The sequence below is a fragment of the Urocampus carinirostris genome, chromosome 8 (genome assembly GCF_059441175.1).
Source record: "Urocampus carinirostris isolate Australia breed hairy pipefish chromosome 8, RoL_Ucar_1.0, whole genome shotgun sequence".
Lineage (NCBI taxonomy): Eukaryota > Metazoa > Chordata > Actinopteri > Syngnathiformes > Syngnathidae > Urocampus > Urocampus carinirostris.
This window is the reverse complement of record NC_142356.1, coordinates 22,098,495-22,116,553: the sequence shown is the minus strand read 5'-3', so window position 1 is coordinate 22,116,553 and position 18,059 is coordinate 22,098,495. Positions and strand designations below refer to the sequence as shown.

At 38.2% G+C, this 18,059-nt stretch overlaps 1 protein-coding gene across 2 annotated transcripts in view; it reads right to left on the bottom strand.

The window, feature by feature from the left end:
* The window catches only part of sdk1b (sidekick cell adhesion molecule 1b), a 421,825-nt gene that overhangs the window by 26,943 nt on the left and 376,823 nt on the right, over window positions 1-18,059 (bottom strand). For both annotated transcript variants that reach the window (XM_088341980.1, XM_088341981.1), the window contains 7 exons: window positions 14,283-14,484; window positions 13,472-13,575; window positions 12,404-12,474; window positions 10,736-10,859; window positions 8,889-8,945; window positions 8,706-8,807; window positions 2,409-2,524 (listed from right to left, as the gene is read on the bottom strand). In XM_088341980.1, coding sequence (XP_088198106.1) covers window positions 2,409-2,524; window positions 8,706-8,807; window positions 8,889-8,945; window positions 10,736-10,859; window positions 12,404-12,474; window positions 13,472-13,575; window positions 14,283-14,484 — 776 coding nt within the window. The remainder of the gene's footprint in view (window positions 1-2,408; window positions 2,525-8,705; window positions 8,808-8,888; window positions 8,946-10,735; window positions 10,860-12,403; window positions 12,475-13,471; window positions 13,576-14,282; window positions 14,485-18,059) is intronic.

Sequence of the window (18,059 nt, the reverse complement as noted above, 5' to 3'; positions counted from 1 at the left end):
TAATGATAGGATATTTGCAGAATAAAACTGTGGACTCGTTAACCATATGCACAATCTTAGAGGGTCTTTTGTTATGATTTTATTACTTAATTATTTTCTTTTATTTATTTATTTATTTTTACTTTGTATCAGTATATTTTTATACACACTCCCAACTTTAGTAATAAATGAATTAGAAAAGTTAAGGTATTCATAACAGAAAAATGTGTTTACATCTTTAACTTCAAAACGTTCTTTATTCATGTTAAGTAATATATAGATTAAATAAATCAAAAAACAGATGTTTGGCCTTACCAGGCCAAGCGGTAGTTAAACACACTGTATGACCTAAAATGTATATTTTCCCATTATTAGCCCAAACCATTAACTTTTGTTTTCGATTCTTAAAAGTCCAAGAACAAAGGAAGATTTCAATAAAATACTTTTACCTGAAACATCCAAAATACGAGCTTTAACTCAAACAGGTTTGAAGTTTGAAAACTAGATTAACTCCTAAAATTTTAATTCTTGAAATTCAGTTTTATAGATTAGCCAGAGTTTTAATTTACCTATTTTGAGCCAAGTCAAACATTTTTTTAAATCCCGAGGAACACTGTCCGTTGAAATTTTTTTGCAGGGCCAACTTAAACATCTTCATCAGACAAATTAAGTTATTATATATACCATGAGTAAATAAGTACAGTGGAACCTCGGTTTTCAAATGCCTCTCAGTTCGGACAAATCGGTGTTCGACCAAAAATTTTGAGAAATTCTTGCTTCGCTGTTCGGTCAAAAAATTGGAGTTCGAACGCCGGTACGCTAAGGTGCGATGCTGAGCGGCGTACGGGTGTTTTAGCCCCTAATTATGCCTTTGAAGAAGCTCGGTGCACGCAGGACAGGTGAAAAAAAAAAAAGTTGTTCGTCCAACTATTGCCTTTAAGAAAGACATAATAGCTAAATATGAAAGAGGTGTGCAAGTTTCCGGTCTTGCTAGGGAATACAGCATGGCTAAATCTACTATCAGTACAATAGTAAAGAATAAGGAGGCTGTAAAATCGAGTGATGCGGCTTAGGAAGTTAGCGCTATAAGCAAGCAACTCCCGCAAGTTTTGGAAGGAGGTTGAAAAACTTTTGATGATTTTTCTCTCCCCACCGTCCACCACAAAGGTAAGAAATCCTATTCATAATCCTTTTTAAAAAATTTTACATGTTCATGTTAGCGTAATCTTTCGTACGGAAGATTACGCTAACGCGAACGTACGATTAGCCTGGGTTAGCTTTATGTTTACGTTCTTGCTAAAAATTCAGGGTGTTGGAACGGATTCAAATTATTTTACATTACTTTTAATGGGAAAAAGTATTTTCCGTGATCGACCAAATCGAACAGGGTTCTGGAACGGATTATGGTCGAGAACCGAGGTTCCACTGTATACAAAAAGAAAAATAGTAATCTGCTGCCACCTACTGATAAGGATGTATGTTACATTGGACAGTTTAAGCAAGTTTAGAACTTAAACTTAAGAAATGAATAAATTGCAAGATTTAACTCGAGCTAAGCAGGTTTAAAGCGCTAACACCAGTTAAAAAGCTCAAAACTTCAAGTCAAGATTGAAACACCACACCTTCTACTATTGCTGAAACATTGCAAACTCACCAAACGCCAGACTCTTCAAACTTCAAATTGTCCCCAAGTGTAACATAAGAATCTCAAAGTCTGATAATAAACTTGAGTAACAAATAATCTATTGGTGGGCCAGCTTCATTGCTGATAAGCACGAGTGTGTAATTTTGCTGATTGATTTTTGCAGAAACGCGCCATTACCTGTTGTTTTTCTATTAAAGAGTCTAACAAGCCCACTGGAATGTTGCAGGTGGCAAAAAGTCTTCTCTCCTCCTGAAAAAAATGTTCCCTGTTCTTTACCTGAAGTCATGGGGACTATTAACCCAAGTCAGAAGCTATCACTTCATTAAAGATTCATTCTTCCCTCCTATTTGGCAGCACTTAATCTGCTTAACCTCGTCACCGTGTCCGTCCGTCTCTGACACTTTGATGCAGTCGCCTTAATCAGGATTCTCGAGGGGGCGCGCCGCTCGTCTCCTTTCCCGACTTGGCAAATATTACATTCCCGTCTTTCTTCTCCATTCCACCTCTGCTCTGCAGCAGAAATCAATGTATCTGAAGCGGGACAGATAACCTTGTGTTTGAAGTGCTGAGAGCAGACGGGAGGAGGAGAAATGGGGGTGCGGTTGGCGCCGTGATGGCGAAACCATTTAAGTCCATTGCTCTAACTTAATTCTCTGCCCCTCTGCAGGGCACTTGAAGGTGCAGCACAGTGACAGCTTCGAGAAGCAATGACAAGTGCACCAAAATGAAGGTACAGTGGGTGGGTGTGTGCTTCCACACACTTGTTTGCTTTTGTGCCCCTCACCTTGTATCCTTGGATGAGTCCATTCTGGGTCTCCAGGGGTGGCGTATCCCAACTCACTTCCAGACTATAGGCAGACGCGGCTGACACTCGTATTGACTGCGGGGCCACAGATGGAGCTGTTAACACAAATAAAAATACATTTAAAAAAGACACCTGAAGGACAATGTGCTTCTTAGTTTACTAAACTTTCATTAATATTGCTACTAATATATTACTACGTGCAATGACGCCGCTTACAGAGAGGAGAAAGTCCAGAGGTTGACTACCTGGTGCTCTGGAAACAACCGCACATAAAATGAAGGAGATCATTGTGGACTTCAGGAGGCAAGTTTGTGGAAGGGTCTAACCAAATCAGGTTTATTGGGGTCCTAATCTTTGATGATCTCTACTGGACAGCAAACAACACAGCCATCATAAAAAAAGTCCAGAAGGGTCTTCACTTCCTGAGTGTTCTCAGGAGGACCAACCTAGACGAGAAAGCTGCTGCTAACCTTTTACCGCTCATCCTTTGAAAGCCTGCTGAGCTACTGTGTTTTTGTCTGGTACAGGAGCTGCACTGATGGGGGCAGAACGAGGCTGCAGAGGACAATGAAAGCAGCACAGCGCATCATTGCCTGCCCTCTCCACTCCCTGATGGACAGCTACTCTACTCAATTCCTCAGCGGAGCCCAAAACATCATCAATGACAGGTTATATACAGGTGCCCAGCTGTTTGACCTGCTGCCTTCTGAAAGGGGCTAGAGGTGCATCAAAGCAGGAACAAAACAAGGAACAGCTTCTTCCAAAGAGCCATTACCACCCTAAACTTCCATCTACAGCATCCATGAGCACAATGCAAGCAACATTTAAGGTTGCTTTTTTTACACACACACATATATACATATATATATATATATATTATATATATATATATACATATATATATATATAATTAGATTGATAATTGATTACATTCCAAGACATATTAAAAAACGTATTAAAAGTTTCAGTTAATCTTTGATAAATATATCTGTCAATTTTAGATCACCACTACATTTCAAATTGAAGAACCAGCATAGAATATGTTACTGTAATTCACACAATTATTCTCATTTTCCATTGCTGCTCTACAGCGAAGACTCCCAATTAGTGTGGGCCCGAGGCTGGAGACTTTTTGACTGCACAGTGTCCGCACATATGCGATTGCTTCGTACCTGAGGCGCTCACAAAATCAGCGCATTTCATCATTATCGCCCTGCAGCCATTTCCTCTGCTTACCATCGTCTCCGTTTTCGCCATGGGATATGCGGAGCCTTCCCGAGCTGACAAAACGCACAAACTCTCCGGAATACGAATGCGCCTTGACCGAAATCTGGGCCGGTTTTTGTTTGCGTGGCGAAAGGTAAATATTGGTGGAGAATTCGAGACGTGATCTTCTTCGAAAAGGAGAGGCTTGACCGACTTGTGGGTTAGTCATTCAAAAGGTTGCTGTCAGCCTCGCCCGATGTAACATTTAGCGCTGCCAAACAACTTTGAGACCAAGGCAGAACTTTCTGGACTTTAATTTATTTATTTGCTTGCTGACAACAAAAAAAGTAGTGGATCAATCATTTGCTCCTATATTCATAACATTTCTGGCACAGAAGACAATCATCAAAACAAAAGCAATTCTCCAACAAGTCGGGATTAAAGTGGGAAGGCTGCACAAAGTATGTGACAAGCATTTTTGAAAATAATACTTTATCATTACTATTCACAAGGAATGGGTTCTGACAGTGATATTTTCTAAAAAATAAAATAAGATACATATACATACATACATACATACATACATATACATATATATATATATATATATATATATATATATATATATATATATATATACATATATATACATACATATATACACATATAAATATACATATATAAATATACATATATAAATATACATATACATATATATACATATACACATATATATATATATATACATATATATACATATACATACATATATATACATATATATACATATACATACATATACATATACATATACATACATATACATATATATATATATATATATATATATATATATACATACATATATATATACATATATATACATATACATATATATATACATATATATATACATATACATATATATATATACATGTATATATATATATACATATATATACACATATATATACATACATATATATACACATATATATACATACATATATATACACATATATATACACACACACACATATATACACATATATATACACACACACACATATATACACATATATATACACACACACACACACACACACACATACATACATACATACATACATACATACATACATACATACATACATACATACATACATACATACATACATACATACATACATACATACACACATACACACACACACACACACACACACACACACACACACACACACACACACACACACACACACACACACACACACACACACACACACACACACACACACACACACACACACACACACACACACACACACATACATACATACATACATACATACATATATATATATATATATATATATATATATATATATATATATATTTTAAGGGAATTTAACTTGTTAACTATGTTAGTAAAACATGTACTGAAGAAATAAGTCAACAGTGCAAAAAAGTCCAGATAGATAGATAGATATTTTTAAAGTTATGTTCATTTGTTCATAATGTAAGACAATTTTGTCTTTTTATCAACCTTATAACATAAAAAATCATTTTCAAACAACAAAAATTGGAGTTCGAAGGGACACTGTAACATTTGACTGCTGTATAGTTTAGTGCAACCAAAAATTAGTGCAACGATGCATAAGGAAGAAGGCAAAATACAGAGACCAGAAAGCACAATTTTTCTTGTCATTTCTTATGTTCCAGTCTTTCACAATGTTTGGGGTTTTGGGGGGTACCATGCACCATGCCTGACAATCATGCTAGCTCCTTATGCTATGTAAAAAAATCCAAACTTCTCGGCCTACGCATATTTAAAAAAAAAAAGATAGTTTTTGTGTATTTCCTTATTATTCAAATTAATATTGTTTTGTTTAATGAATTATTTTTTTTTCACCACAAGAAGCGCTTAATGGAAGACAATGTCCAGAAAATAAAAAAAATTACGAAGTCCCTTTAATACAGTGGTATCCAAACCTTTTAGAAACGGGGCCAGATTTGGTAAGCTGAAAAAGTGTGAGAGACGATCAAATGTTCCCAAACATTTTTATGACCCTGACTTTAATAAATTCACCCCCCGTGAAAGGTTTGCAGTGCTTGGCGATCACTGACATGACCTCGTAGCTCGTGTTTGTAGAATTTTCATTTGACTCGCGGTAAAAAAGGAAAATCAGAGTTACAACTCTTGCTGTAGGTTTGATTTCCTTTACTGGATTCACCAAAAGCATTCAGTCCTCAAGACACTTGGGTAGGTTATACGCCTACAATACAATAAACATAATTTACTTTACATTCATTTCAAGTACCAAATAAACAATAAAGCAATTAAATGATATCTATTTTAAAGCAACATTCACTATCCTAATTCGCCACAACGATTGACCAGAAAAACTACAAAACCCATAAATCACCGCACCACAGAAGTGCTGTCATGTGACCATTCAGTGTCTAAACATTTTTAGAACCGCAAAACTAAACTAAGACAACAATCACAAAGAGAGCAATATTAAACAGCATAAAGTAACAAAAAACAGGAATTATAACAACAGTAAAACTGGAGCATAATGAAGAGGGACTTTCTGGTGGCATTTTGCTTTGCTTGACACATGCTAACGTTTTGAGTTCTCTTGACTCGAGCTCCAATGCATATTCACGTGCGTAATGCCAATTGAAATTCTGAAAGCACAATTGTTGCAGATTTTGTTGAAAAAAATACTCCAATTTCCACTTGTCCTAAAAGCGGCAACCCTCAGTCAACTTTCCTTTTTTATTTACAGTCGCTATGGGGACAGTGGCCAAAGGGCTACTGCAGACATTCTGTGAAATTGTGATTTTTTTTTTTAAACAATTTTATTTTATCCTACGGTCACCATTGCTGGCGGGCCACATATCATCAATTTTACGACAAAATATCTGGCCCCTGGGCCAGGCTTAGGACTTGCCTGCTTTGGGTGCATTATAGGTGAAGAGTTTACATCTGTTAAGTATTTCAATGTTTTAATAAGTAAGTAAGTGCTCACTAATTGAAGGCCAAACAGTTTCAATGGATGCATTCAATAGTAGCTTACCTATTCACTGATGTACATTACTGAGCAGGGAGGGAACCTGTTCAACTCTGCGTCATTGAGTCTATTTTCCATTTTTTGTTGTACTGTACAAGCTCAAATGGGCTTTGTGCAGTAGCTACCGAAAGGTCAAGATTCAAATAAATTTAATGTTAATGAAGAAACCTAAATTAACCCCTCTTATCTTTCAGATCTGATCTGCCACTATGTCCCGGTCCGAAGCCTACGATCTGAGAGTGCTGGTCTTCTGATGATCCCGAGAGCAAAGAAGTCTTCTGCTGGTTCGAGAGCGTTCTCCATCCGGGCACCGGTGCTGTGGAATGCTCTTCCCCCTGAGATTCGATCTGCAACCTCAGTGGAAATGTTTAAATCTAAACTTAAAACTCACTTCTACTCCATTGCATACGAATAACCTACTCCTCTTGTCGGTTGAAAATAGTTTGTGTAATATAGTGTAACAATCTGTGAAGCCCTTTGAGACTCTTCGTGATTTAGGGCTATACAAATAAAAATGACTTGACTTGACTAGGAGAGTGCTGTACCGAGGGCAGTCCACAAATGACGCAACACGGGAAATAGTCTGAAGGATCAGACCAAACATTGCAGCAAAAGTGAAAACCAACAAAGCCTGTAATGCGCCCAAGCTAACGAAGTGCCTTAATCAACACAGAGGGGCCGCTTCTACAAAAGCCGCTGCTCTGTTGAGCGTCACAAAAGGGATTCAGACAGCATAAATATATATTTTGCGACTTTTTGGGAATCATTTAATAGTGTTTTGTTGCTGCTTAATGCTTTTGCACTACTGTTTCTCATTGCACTTTGTAAACATTTTACCAATTTATCCTGACAGTCTTTTATCCAGGGTTTGTACACCCTTTACATGGTAAAATTCAAGCACTTTTTAAGGACTTTCTAAGCCATTAAAAAAAACCAAAAAACCAGTACCATTAAAATAACAAGTCCGTTGTGAATTATGTATTTTGCAGAGCGAAAAATATATCTGTGATTTATATATGCTATTGTTAATCGTGAGTGTGCATTTATCAAGACATATGATTTTCAGATCTTGAGATCCCTTTTATTTTCTTTGTTATTGTATGTGTGTGCCTTGCTGTCGGTCACCCCTCTTGAGGGATATGACCAAGGTAGATAGATAGATAGAGTAAATCACAAATATATAAATATAAATGAGCAATACATGTGTCAAAATATTTCCCAATGTAGGTGATAGGTAAAAATAAGTCATTTGCAGGAAGTTCTTCCACAATTTACCACCGGAAAACGCTACCCTAATTTTTGGCATGGCACATAATAAATGTCTATGATTATACTTGCATTAATACACATTTCATTCCGTCCTGTTTTGGTTTAGCATAAACCTGTTCTCTTGGATGCACGGGGATATGACACTTACGGTACAAACTAATGCCAGCTGCTGTAAATCACGAGGGAAGAAGAAATGCAATGGCAAAGCGAAGCCACCGGAGAGCAGTGTCAGTGTCATTTTTAAGCACACTTGTTGAGAAACTTGGCAACAATTTAAAGCATTCAAAAGTTCTTAACCCTAAATTCAAGTACTTTTCAATCCTTCCAAACAAATCATTCAAATAGAAGCCCTTTTAAGGTTTTCAAGCACTCGTAAGAACACAGTTTACTTCTTTAGGGTTATCAGAGGGTAGAGCCATCATCTTAGGACTGAAAGCTAGCAGGTTCAATTCCAATTCCTGGCTCTTCCGAGTTACTTTCGAAGTGTCTAATGCCCCTGATAAGCATGTTGGTGCCTACAGGTGTTTAAGAGTGCGGAATACATTGTAAAGCGCTTTGGGAGGTCTTCAGTGACTCGAAAAAGCTATATAAAAAGCAGTCCATTTTACATGTTTACCCTGGAGTGCCATGTCTAATCTCGTTGCATACAATGTTTCATAACGTTGATATCCATATGAATAAAAACAATTCAATTCAATAAGAGCCGCCGTTTTGTTCTACTTGCCTGCCTCTCCGACCGACACCTCCACGGGTTCAGAGGGAGGACTCTCGCCCACGATGTTGTAGCTGGTCATGAGGATTTGGTAGCGCCTAAACTTCTTCAGCTCTGAAAATACAACGATGAGTTCTGTGAAAACGGGACACGGCAGTTTTGCATAGATTTTCATCATGACAAGAAAAATCTTACGTGTCAACTCGAACTCCGTCAGTGAAGAGCTGCTGACAGTCTTGAAGGTGCTCTTGGCTGTGACAGAGAGAGACAAATCGACGAGAACATTGATAAATGTCACAAAGATGGAGACGTTTGACATCCTTTAAGATGGGAAGAAGCAACCATTATTTCAGTTTTATTCACATTTTACAAAAGATTGGCTTACCCGGTTAGTTCTTAAATCCAGCTAGTGACCTTGTCAAAACCAATTTAGCTATATGGTGCTTACATTCAGTGTTGTATACCCTCTATCTTCACTGTATCCCCAGTGAAACATTTTTCAGTCCTAGTTAAAGGCTATGTAACCCAAAAATATTTTTTGGGGTTTTATAAAAATCAGAATTTTTCCACTTTCTTAATCAGAATTTAGTTAATTTATAATTCATGTGAACCCAACCACCATTAAGTTTTAATAACAACATCCATTCATTTAACACTCCCGGGATCGACTATGCCAACAACGGGAGTAATCTCTGTGCTCATTCATGTAAACAGGTCTCTCCGATTGTTTATTTGTCCGTAAAAATCGTCATCGTGTAGCATCGGTCAAATATACGCCATACTAAATATTGATATCATGTGTGTAAAATGTGCACCTGACTGAGGGTAAGACGTTTATGAAATATTTACATCAAGATGTGATGCGAATGTGAAGTTGTTTTTTTATGTTTTATGGGATCAAAGAACACAATAAAAACACCATATTAGCACCAAATTAAAATGACAGTTTATTATATTTTCATATATATCATATGAATTACACACTCGCATATAAGCCCACATTGTCAAGAACCAGGAACGGAGACGGGACCCAAAAGCGCTCGTTTTCTCAGTTTTTATTGATAAAGGAGGAGAGTAAGGCTTGCTTCCACGATCCGATGGCTGACGGACAAAAGAAGTGGCACTTCTGTGTCTGGCGAGGAGGATCGGAGACAGGCGGGAATAGCAAGTCGTTGGCCGGGACTGGAGATCAAAGGCTGTGTCGCGTTCGTAAGCGAGGTCGGTAGCAGGAGGCAGGCAGGTAACGGGGCAAAACAGGTCAGGTAACAGGCAGGCAGAACGGGGCGTAGTCAGGTCCAGAAACAGGTTGGCAACAAAGATCAGGCAGAAAAAAGCAGGGCATGAACAGAGTCGGACGAAAAGGCTTACTGAGCTGAAGGCAACAGTTCGCATAACGATCTGACGGCTTCCTCTTGGAAGCCAGGGGTTTAAAGAGAGCAACAGTCAATCAGCTGTCCGGGCTGTTGGCGCCAATTAAGCCATCGCAGGTGGGCTCAATCGGCAATCATTACACACATGGCATATAAGCGGACCCCTAAAATTGCTTTAAAATTGCCACATACTGAAATAAATACATACCCAAAATATTAACGAAATGTGTACAGTACCTAAACAACAATAATTATTTAAATGTGTATAAAATAAAAACGCATATACTGATAATAAAGATAAAAATAAAACATGTCTAAACCATGTACTGTACCTTTAAGCAGCACTATTTTTATATTTTGCAATAACTTCCTCTTCGAGTAGATCATTGTCGTCACTGTTTTCCACGTTTCCTACCCCTTATCACTAACTTTCTTGAGATTCGTTATTTTGTGCTAAAAGGCAATAAAACACGAAAAAAAAACATGGAGAAAGAGATCAAGCGAGGGGGGAGCACGAGGACACAGCATGGTTGTGAGCAATTGGGTGACTTACGCCCCCGTGTGGTCATTTTGTTTTATGCACATATAAGCCGGCCACCTGATTTCAGCATTGCATTTTATTGTTAATTTAGCTTATATGAGAGTATATACAGTACATATTAGTAAACTTACTTGTAATATGTGCATCTATGGTTCCCTGGACCATATCAGCGGGTAAAGTTGAGTTGGTTGGCAGCTCTCTGTAATACAACCGGTACCCCGTCAGCACCCCGTTGATGCGCTCGTCGCTCGGCCGCTGGGGAAACAAGCAGACCCAATCATTTATTTCCTACTGCGTAAATTCCGGGCCTTCATCTTCCCGGGTAGTGCTGACTGACGGCAAAAAGTACAGCTGACAAAGATGACTTTGAAAGCGGCGCGGAGCCCGAGTGGGCCGTAAAAGATGATGACATCGCTTGCGACTTTGTTTTTGCAGCCTCCTGCCTTTGCCATTAAGACACGAAGCGAAGAAGACGCTACGCAACGGGCGGCTGTGTTTCTACCCCCGGGACCGTCCGTTCGCCCCGCTACTGGCTAATCCGGCCCTTCAATCGTCACTTCGCTCTTGATGTTTTGGAGTTGATGAATAATGCATTAAACGCAAACACACATTCTGTAGGGCTTTTATCGCCACGGTGAATTATTAACGTGTATTTAGACTGCGTTTCCAAAGTGTGCTTGTCTAAAGCATGTCAGGGGAGCGGATAATGGTCAGTTACTGTAATAGATTGTTATCATAAAAAGCCTACAATATGCGATGGGGTCAAGCCTTAGTGGAGCAGCTTATTTAAACTCCTTTATTTAAGTACACACAAGAAAAAAAGCACTTGTTAGCACTCGTTTTAGGTTGCACGACATCTAGTGGTCGAATAGTATACACTGTCCCTTTAAAGTATTTGTCTAAAGCAAATTAGGCTGTCCGACAAAAGTTTTAAAGGTCAATAGTAACAAATTAACAAACGGCCTGCTTTTGCTTTATCCAGTTAGACCCAGAAATAGAAAAAAAAACACATAATAAACATTTTTAAACATTTAGAAAGTGTTTCAATGATGAATTTGGAGATGAAAATGAGGTGTTTGCAAGAAAAAATAAAAATATAAAATGTTGTGAGAATGTTTTGATATTCTGCCGCAGATTAGGAGAAATTCCTCTTGGCTAATAGTGCAAAAATGTATGCCTCAGTAAAATACAACACTTGCATGATTGATTTTTTTGTTATAGTAAAAAAAAAAAAAAAATTCTAAAAGTGTTTTTGCTCAGCCAAAGTTTTGCAGATTGTAAAGGTTCTACATCTGTGGGCAGGGATTATATGCAAGTGTCGCACCTTAACACCCACTGACTATGTTAATGTGAAGAAACTCTAAGAAACAACCCCAAACGATTCTACAGATTTTTGGAACCAATACAAATGTTGTTATTTTACAACACTGGGCCTTACAGGATTAAGTAAAAAAAAAAAAGTTTTTCTTTTACTTTATCCCAAATAGTTGTTCAATTGCATATAACTGAAGTTTGCTCGTTTAGTACTAACATTCACACACAACCCCAAAAGAGCATATACAAATAGGGACACACATATTAAATATTCTGTTTGCTCTGTGATAATGACTACTGGTTTTCATTTGGGGACCTTATCTTCCCTTCATGCGGGTGCTGGTTTTCCTCCAGCAGCCCTAATTGCTTCCAAGCATGTCATAACATGCACGGAAGCAAAAACCCGATTTAATAGTTGACACACTAATTACATGATTTTTAAAATGAATGTAACAATAAATTAAATACATTGCTGCAACATTTACCTTCCACTGCACCAGTACGGAGGTTGTCGTTGAAGGTCTGACTGAGAGGATCTCAGGAGGCTCTTCGGGAGCTAAAAGACAAACCAAGTAAAATACATATGGTAATTTCCGGACTAAAACTTGCTACTTTTTTGCTATAATTTAAGCACTGCCACTTTAGCTTGGGTGAAGCTTATTCTTATTATTATTTTTAAATGAGTGGTTCACAGAGGTCCAATTGCATGGTATGATTCATCCCAACCTTCATTATTGTAAATTAGTCAAATGTACTAACCTTTTTCAACTGTGAAAATACTAGAAAAAAAAGCATATGGTGTGGCATTTAAGTGAAAAACAATCACTCTGGCAGTTGATAAACAACATTGAGCTACCGCCGGCTAAGTTGTAATAAATAAATCAATGGTGAGAAGGTGGAGGCGCCAGCATGAAGAACAATGTGTTGATAAACAGGAACCAAAAGAAGGTGTGATGCTAATTTATTCAATATTGACTACGCACCAAAGATATTTCAGATTTTTCACTCAGAAATCAAGTCCGCAATTTATACATCAGAATTAAACAGCAGTGGAAGTTATCTATCAAAATCGCTTGTGTTCTCTTTCAGTATTATTGTAGTCATTTTCAGGTCACTGGAGTTTCCTTTAATCCTCGAGGAACAATGGCAAGCTAATGCATTTTGGTCCGTTACCACTTAAACCACCGATGACAACAGTACACCAACCATGTCTGTGTTGCAACCTGAAGCTATTCTCCACAGTATGGTTGTTTCGGCGCTCTCGTCTCAAAATATGTGGTTCATATTTTACCCGACACAGCTCTCATTCGTGTTTTTTTTCGTCGCCGGAGAAAAAAATGACTTGTTTTCGTAATCACTCATGTAGTTTCTATCTTAAGTATTCGGCTTGTACAAAAATAACATTTAGTTTTGTTCTTAAATTTAATCGGCAGCGCTCGGTAGTCACAAATTTACGGTTAATCGAATGGATGTAGAATTGATATTACCACATCAGATTTCTTTGATTTCATTTTTAAGAAGACAGGTTTTTTCGTCATTGTGCATGGTCTCACCATCTTGTAAGGTTGTGACGGCATCCGTCTCCTTGCTGAGGACGCTGCTTCCGATATCATTAGTGGCCAGCATTCGCAGCTTATACGAAGTGAAAGGTTTCAACCTGCACAATAAAACACACACACACACATATTTCTTTATGATTCCTCCATCCACTTTTAGCTCTGAAGAAAAAATAATGAATCACTTTCTTTCAAGGCTGTGGTGCGACTGAGAATCATGCTGCTTGTAAATAGTAGGAAAGGGTCTGGAATAATAACTGCATGTTTTTAAATGCTGTCGGGAGACAGTATCTTATCTCTATTTACTCATTGGTGCAAGGTGAATGCATTAATAAGCAAAGAGTAATCATAACATTATTCATATTGAGGAACAGAACACTTCCGAGTACAAACAATGAGCAATAACTCGCAACACAAACCAATGATTTGCAATATAATCTTAGCGCTTTATAATTGTCATTGCTTGCACTTAAAAACTGAAGCTTTAATCAAAGTTTATAAAAGAAAACACTTAAAAAGTTTACCATATCTTTGGCCTCCTAAAAACCCCAATTTGGCTAGGACTTTGAAAGCGCAGCTCATACCCAGTGCACCTTATTTAACGCAAAATACGGTGGATATGATTGGAAAAGCATACTACACCAGGTTTTACTACTATATTCGTGTAACGACTGACCAATCGAAAAACATCGCCGATCAGAATCGCAAAGCATCCTACCCGAACCCAGGTGAGAGCACCAACACTAAACCTCTAGATCACCAGTGATAGAGATGACATATGAAAAGGTGTTAGATTTGATCTCATTACCTGTCAATAGTCCAGACAGTCAGGTTATGTGGGACATCCTCCACATTTGCGATCCAATCTCCATCCGGCAGCTCTTTGATTTGTATGGTGAAGTACCTCACGGGCGTGGAGCCCGAACTGCCAGTCACCCAATGGAGGCGAAGTCGACGTGCTTCCACGCCATCCTGAGGAACTGCCAGCTTCCTGGGCGGCTGTGGACGTTCTGCACATATGAAAAAGAACGATTGTTGTGACTCCACATTTTATTTGGATACAATTAATTTTAGTATTAATCCATTTGAATATGCCTTCAAAAATAATAGGTAGTAATATTGTTACTTTTCAAAACACGTATCCCCATTTGGGTCACAAGGGTCCTGGAGCCCAACTCAGCTGTATTTTTGGGAGTTGGCAGGGGACACCCTGAACTGGGTGCAAGTCAGATGCAGGGCACACAGAGATATACGAACATTCACACCTAGAAACACTCTGGAGTCACCTATCAATCTGCCCTGCATGTTTTTATAAATGTGGGAGGTAACCGGAGGCCTGGGGGCAACATGCAAACTCTGAATAAGGAGGCTGGTGGATTCAAACCAGGGACATTATAACTGTGGGGTTGATGCAGTAACCACTCATCCACAACGACATTAGTCATTCCTAAAGCTGTTATTACATTTAGCGTCTAGTTATCAAGAAAAAAAAACTGCATTTTTAAATGTGTTCTGAAGTGCATGTGTACTACCCCACAACCATCCTCTTTACTGGACTTGTTTTTTTTTCACCGTCCTCCAAATTCCTTTCCTGTCTTATCAGTTTTCGCTTTATTTGACTGGGTATGACTGTACTGGGAAACGTAAACCTTTTTAACCCTTTGGAAGAAATGTCAAGACATTTGAGTGCTTTTTTAAAATGGTATATTATTTTAACCTTTTTTTTCTAACACTACTAATGAGAAGGATGGTACAGAAAAGCAAAAATATCCTTCATTTGCCGGGTTAAGCATTACTTCTCCTTTTGATAAATAGTATTACAGATAAACTAAAAAAAAACAAAACACAAAATTAAAATATAAACACATCTCAGTTAATGAGGTAGCATATTTCTTTGTTTATAAGACAAATTATTTGTGTGCTTTCACCAAAAGGATGACTCCATACTACTTTTTTCGTATCTGATACTGATAAACATACCATTGTGCATTGGTAGATTTCGATCCCAATCTTTTTCTCAAATGAAAAGATAATTAAATGTGTATGCAGAGGTGGGTAGTAATGCAGAGGTGGGTAGTAATGGAGTACATTGGATGGACTTTGCTAATTTGATGATCTGATTGGTTGTTTCAAAAAAATCAATAAATATGACGTTGCTACAGTTACTCAGTATTTGAGTAATTTTTTTCACCTAGTACTTTTTGACTTTTACTCAGGTAAGTATTTAGATGACTGCTTTTACTTTTACTTGAGTAATATTATTCTGAAGTAACGGTACTTATACCTGAGTGAGTTTTGGGCTACTCTACCCATCTCTGTGTGCATGTAATAAACTTGTTATTGATCTCTTGGTTTCGCCCAAGACAAAGAGCCGGTTTACTTGCTGTATTACGAGTAACTTCAGCATGCAGACGAGTGTGTGATTATTTCATTATAAAGTTGCAATAAGCTTTTCTTTCAGTCTGACACAAGGAGCCTCCGAACACGAAGAAGTAATTGTGGGGTCAACAAAGAATAAGTCGCGACTTGAATTTAAGGAAATGAGTCATTGTTTGAATCTATGGATTAGATCTTTTTTGCCAATAAAACAATAAATAATGATTTAATATTTTGCCCTGGATTGGACCGGACCATCTCTAGTTATGATATAAGTGGCCAGTTAATCTTACTGTGATCTTTTTAATTTGTATTTATTGTTTTGTCATTACCATAAAACATAGAGGTATAGACAGTGTCGGCATTGTGTTCATGATATAACCCATCTCAATATAAAGGAATCAATAAATAGCACGAGGCAATTATGAAGGTATGTGCCGATTTCCACTTCCATACAAATCTGTCAGCATTTGAAAACACGTTGAACCAGGAAATGATGAATGTACTTTACTCCCTTGTAAGGATGAAGTACGTTGAAAGACAATTTGAACAGCAGGCCGAATCAAATGAGTAATTCATGTTAGTGCGTTCATCCGCTTTGCCTTTGTCACTTTCTGAATTCGGCGGTGATTCACTCTCCCATCGAGTTTGAAGCGTATACATTTTCATGCATCGCGCGCAGACTGATGAAATGAAACACGACATAACAGCTGGAGCAGGAATGACGAGAGACGGCGATTGCTTTGGTCTGCGTCGCTCATATTCAATTAGAAAGGAGGCACGTGGACCAAAGACTCACAAGTTGCTCCTACTTTAACTGACTTGATGTCTGTGTGGATTTATAAAATAAATGTGCAAAGAAAATAAAGCCCCACACACCGCTTAAGGGAACTTGGCTGTCTCATTTCAGGGCTATGAGGATATTGACTATGTGCGGTAATAAAAGCGTTATTGATTCACCCTGAGGTATAATTAATCTGCACAGGCGTGCAAAGCGTGATCGCGCGCGCACGCTCACGAATCTCCATTCATCCTTATCACCAGTAATTAAGACAAATTGGATTGCTTTCCTCTTGCCTCTTATCACCTTTTTTCATCAGTCTCTTTCAAAACATTTGATAAGAGTACAACCAAGGATGCCGACTCCTTCTGAGATCTTAGAATTTAGAAAACAAAAAATTGTAAACAAATAAATAAAATCACCATTTACTGTTGCTTTAGCTTGACTGCAAGCGAAAAGTTTTAATCCCTCTGTAAGAACCATTCTTAAAACAATTGGGTCAAAAATAACCTGATTTGGACTGATCTACAACTTATTCAATTTGACCTATTATCCCTACTTGTTTCGGAAATACTATTGCTCAAAAAACTGGTTATTTTTAAGCAAACTCCTGCTTGTGTTGCCTGATGAATAATAACTCAAACCGAAGAGATTCGTTTGTTATAAAGGGACAATGTGTCAGGACCAGAACGGAAACAGGACCCAATTGCGTTACTTTTCTCACAAGTTTTATTAAAGGAAAGAAGAAGGCCTGCGCCCACTATCCGGTTTTCGCTAGGCTTGGGAAGCAAGTCGCTCTCGTACTCAAGATTGTGATCCGAACACAGAAGTGGATCTTCCACAGCGAGCGATGGCGGTGTCAGGGACGGAAAAACGGGTCACAAGCCAGCATGGGAGAGCAGACGTGGTCGGGATCAAAAACGGGGCTTAAGTCGGGAAGAGAGAGCAGACGTGGTCAGGATCAAAACGGGTCGTAGCCGGAGACAGACGGGAGCAGAAACGGGACAGGTGGGAGTCTGGGTCGAAAAAGGCTTGCCTAGTATACACTGAGGTTTGCAGACAGATGGACAAAAGGGGACAGACAGGACTGGGTTCAAATACTGACAGGGAGCCAATCAGAACCTGAGGCAGTTGGGGCCAAATGAGCGGGCATAGCTGAGTCAGATTAGTAATCATGACACGATGTTAAATATAACTTAGTGCTTCCTAGTGGTAACAACACTTTGTTCAACAAAACCAAAGCAATATTGATTTTGAAATATAAGTGAAAAAACGTGCATTTTTAAAAATACTTGTAGGTTGAGAAATGTGCATCTATTTTACATAACATTTGCCTCGCATAGAGGGAGCTAGATACACAAAACCTTAAAAAATGAGAAGTAAAATGGTACATTTTTGGTTATTTTTGCTCCTCCTTGATCTGCTACC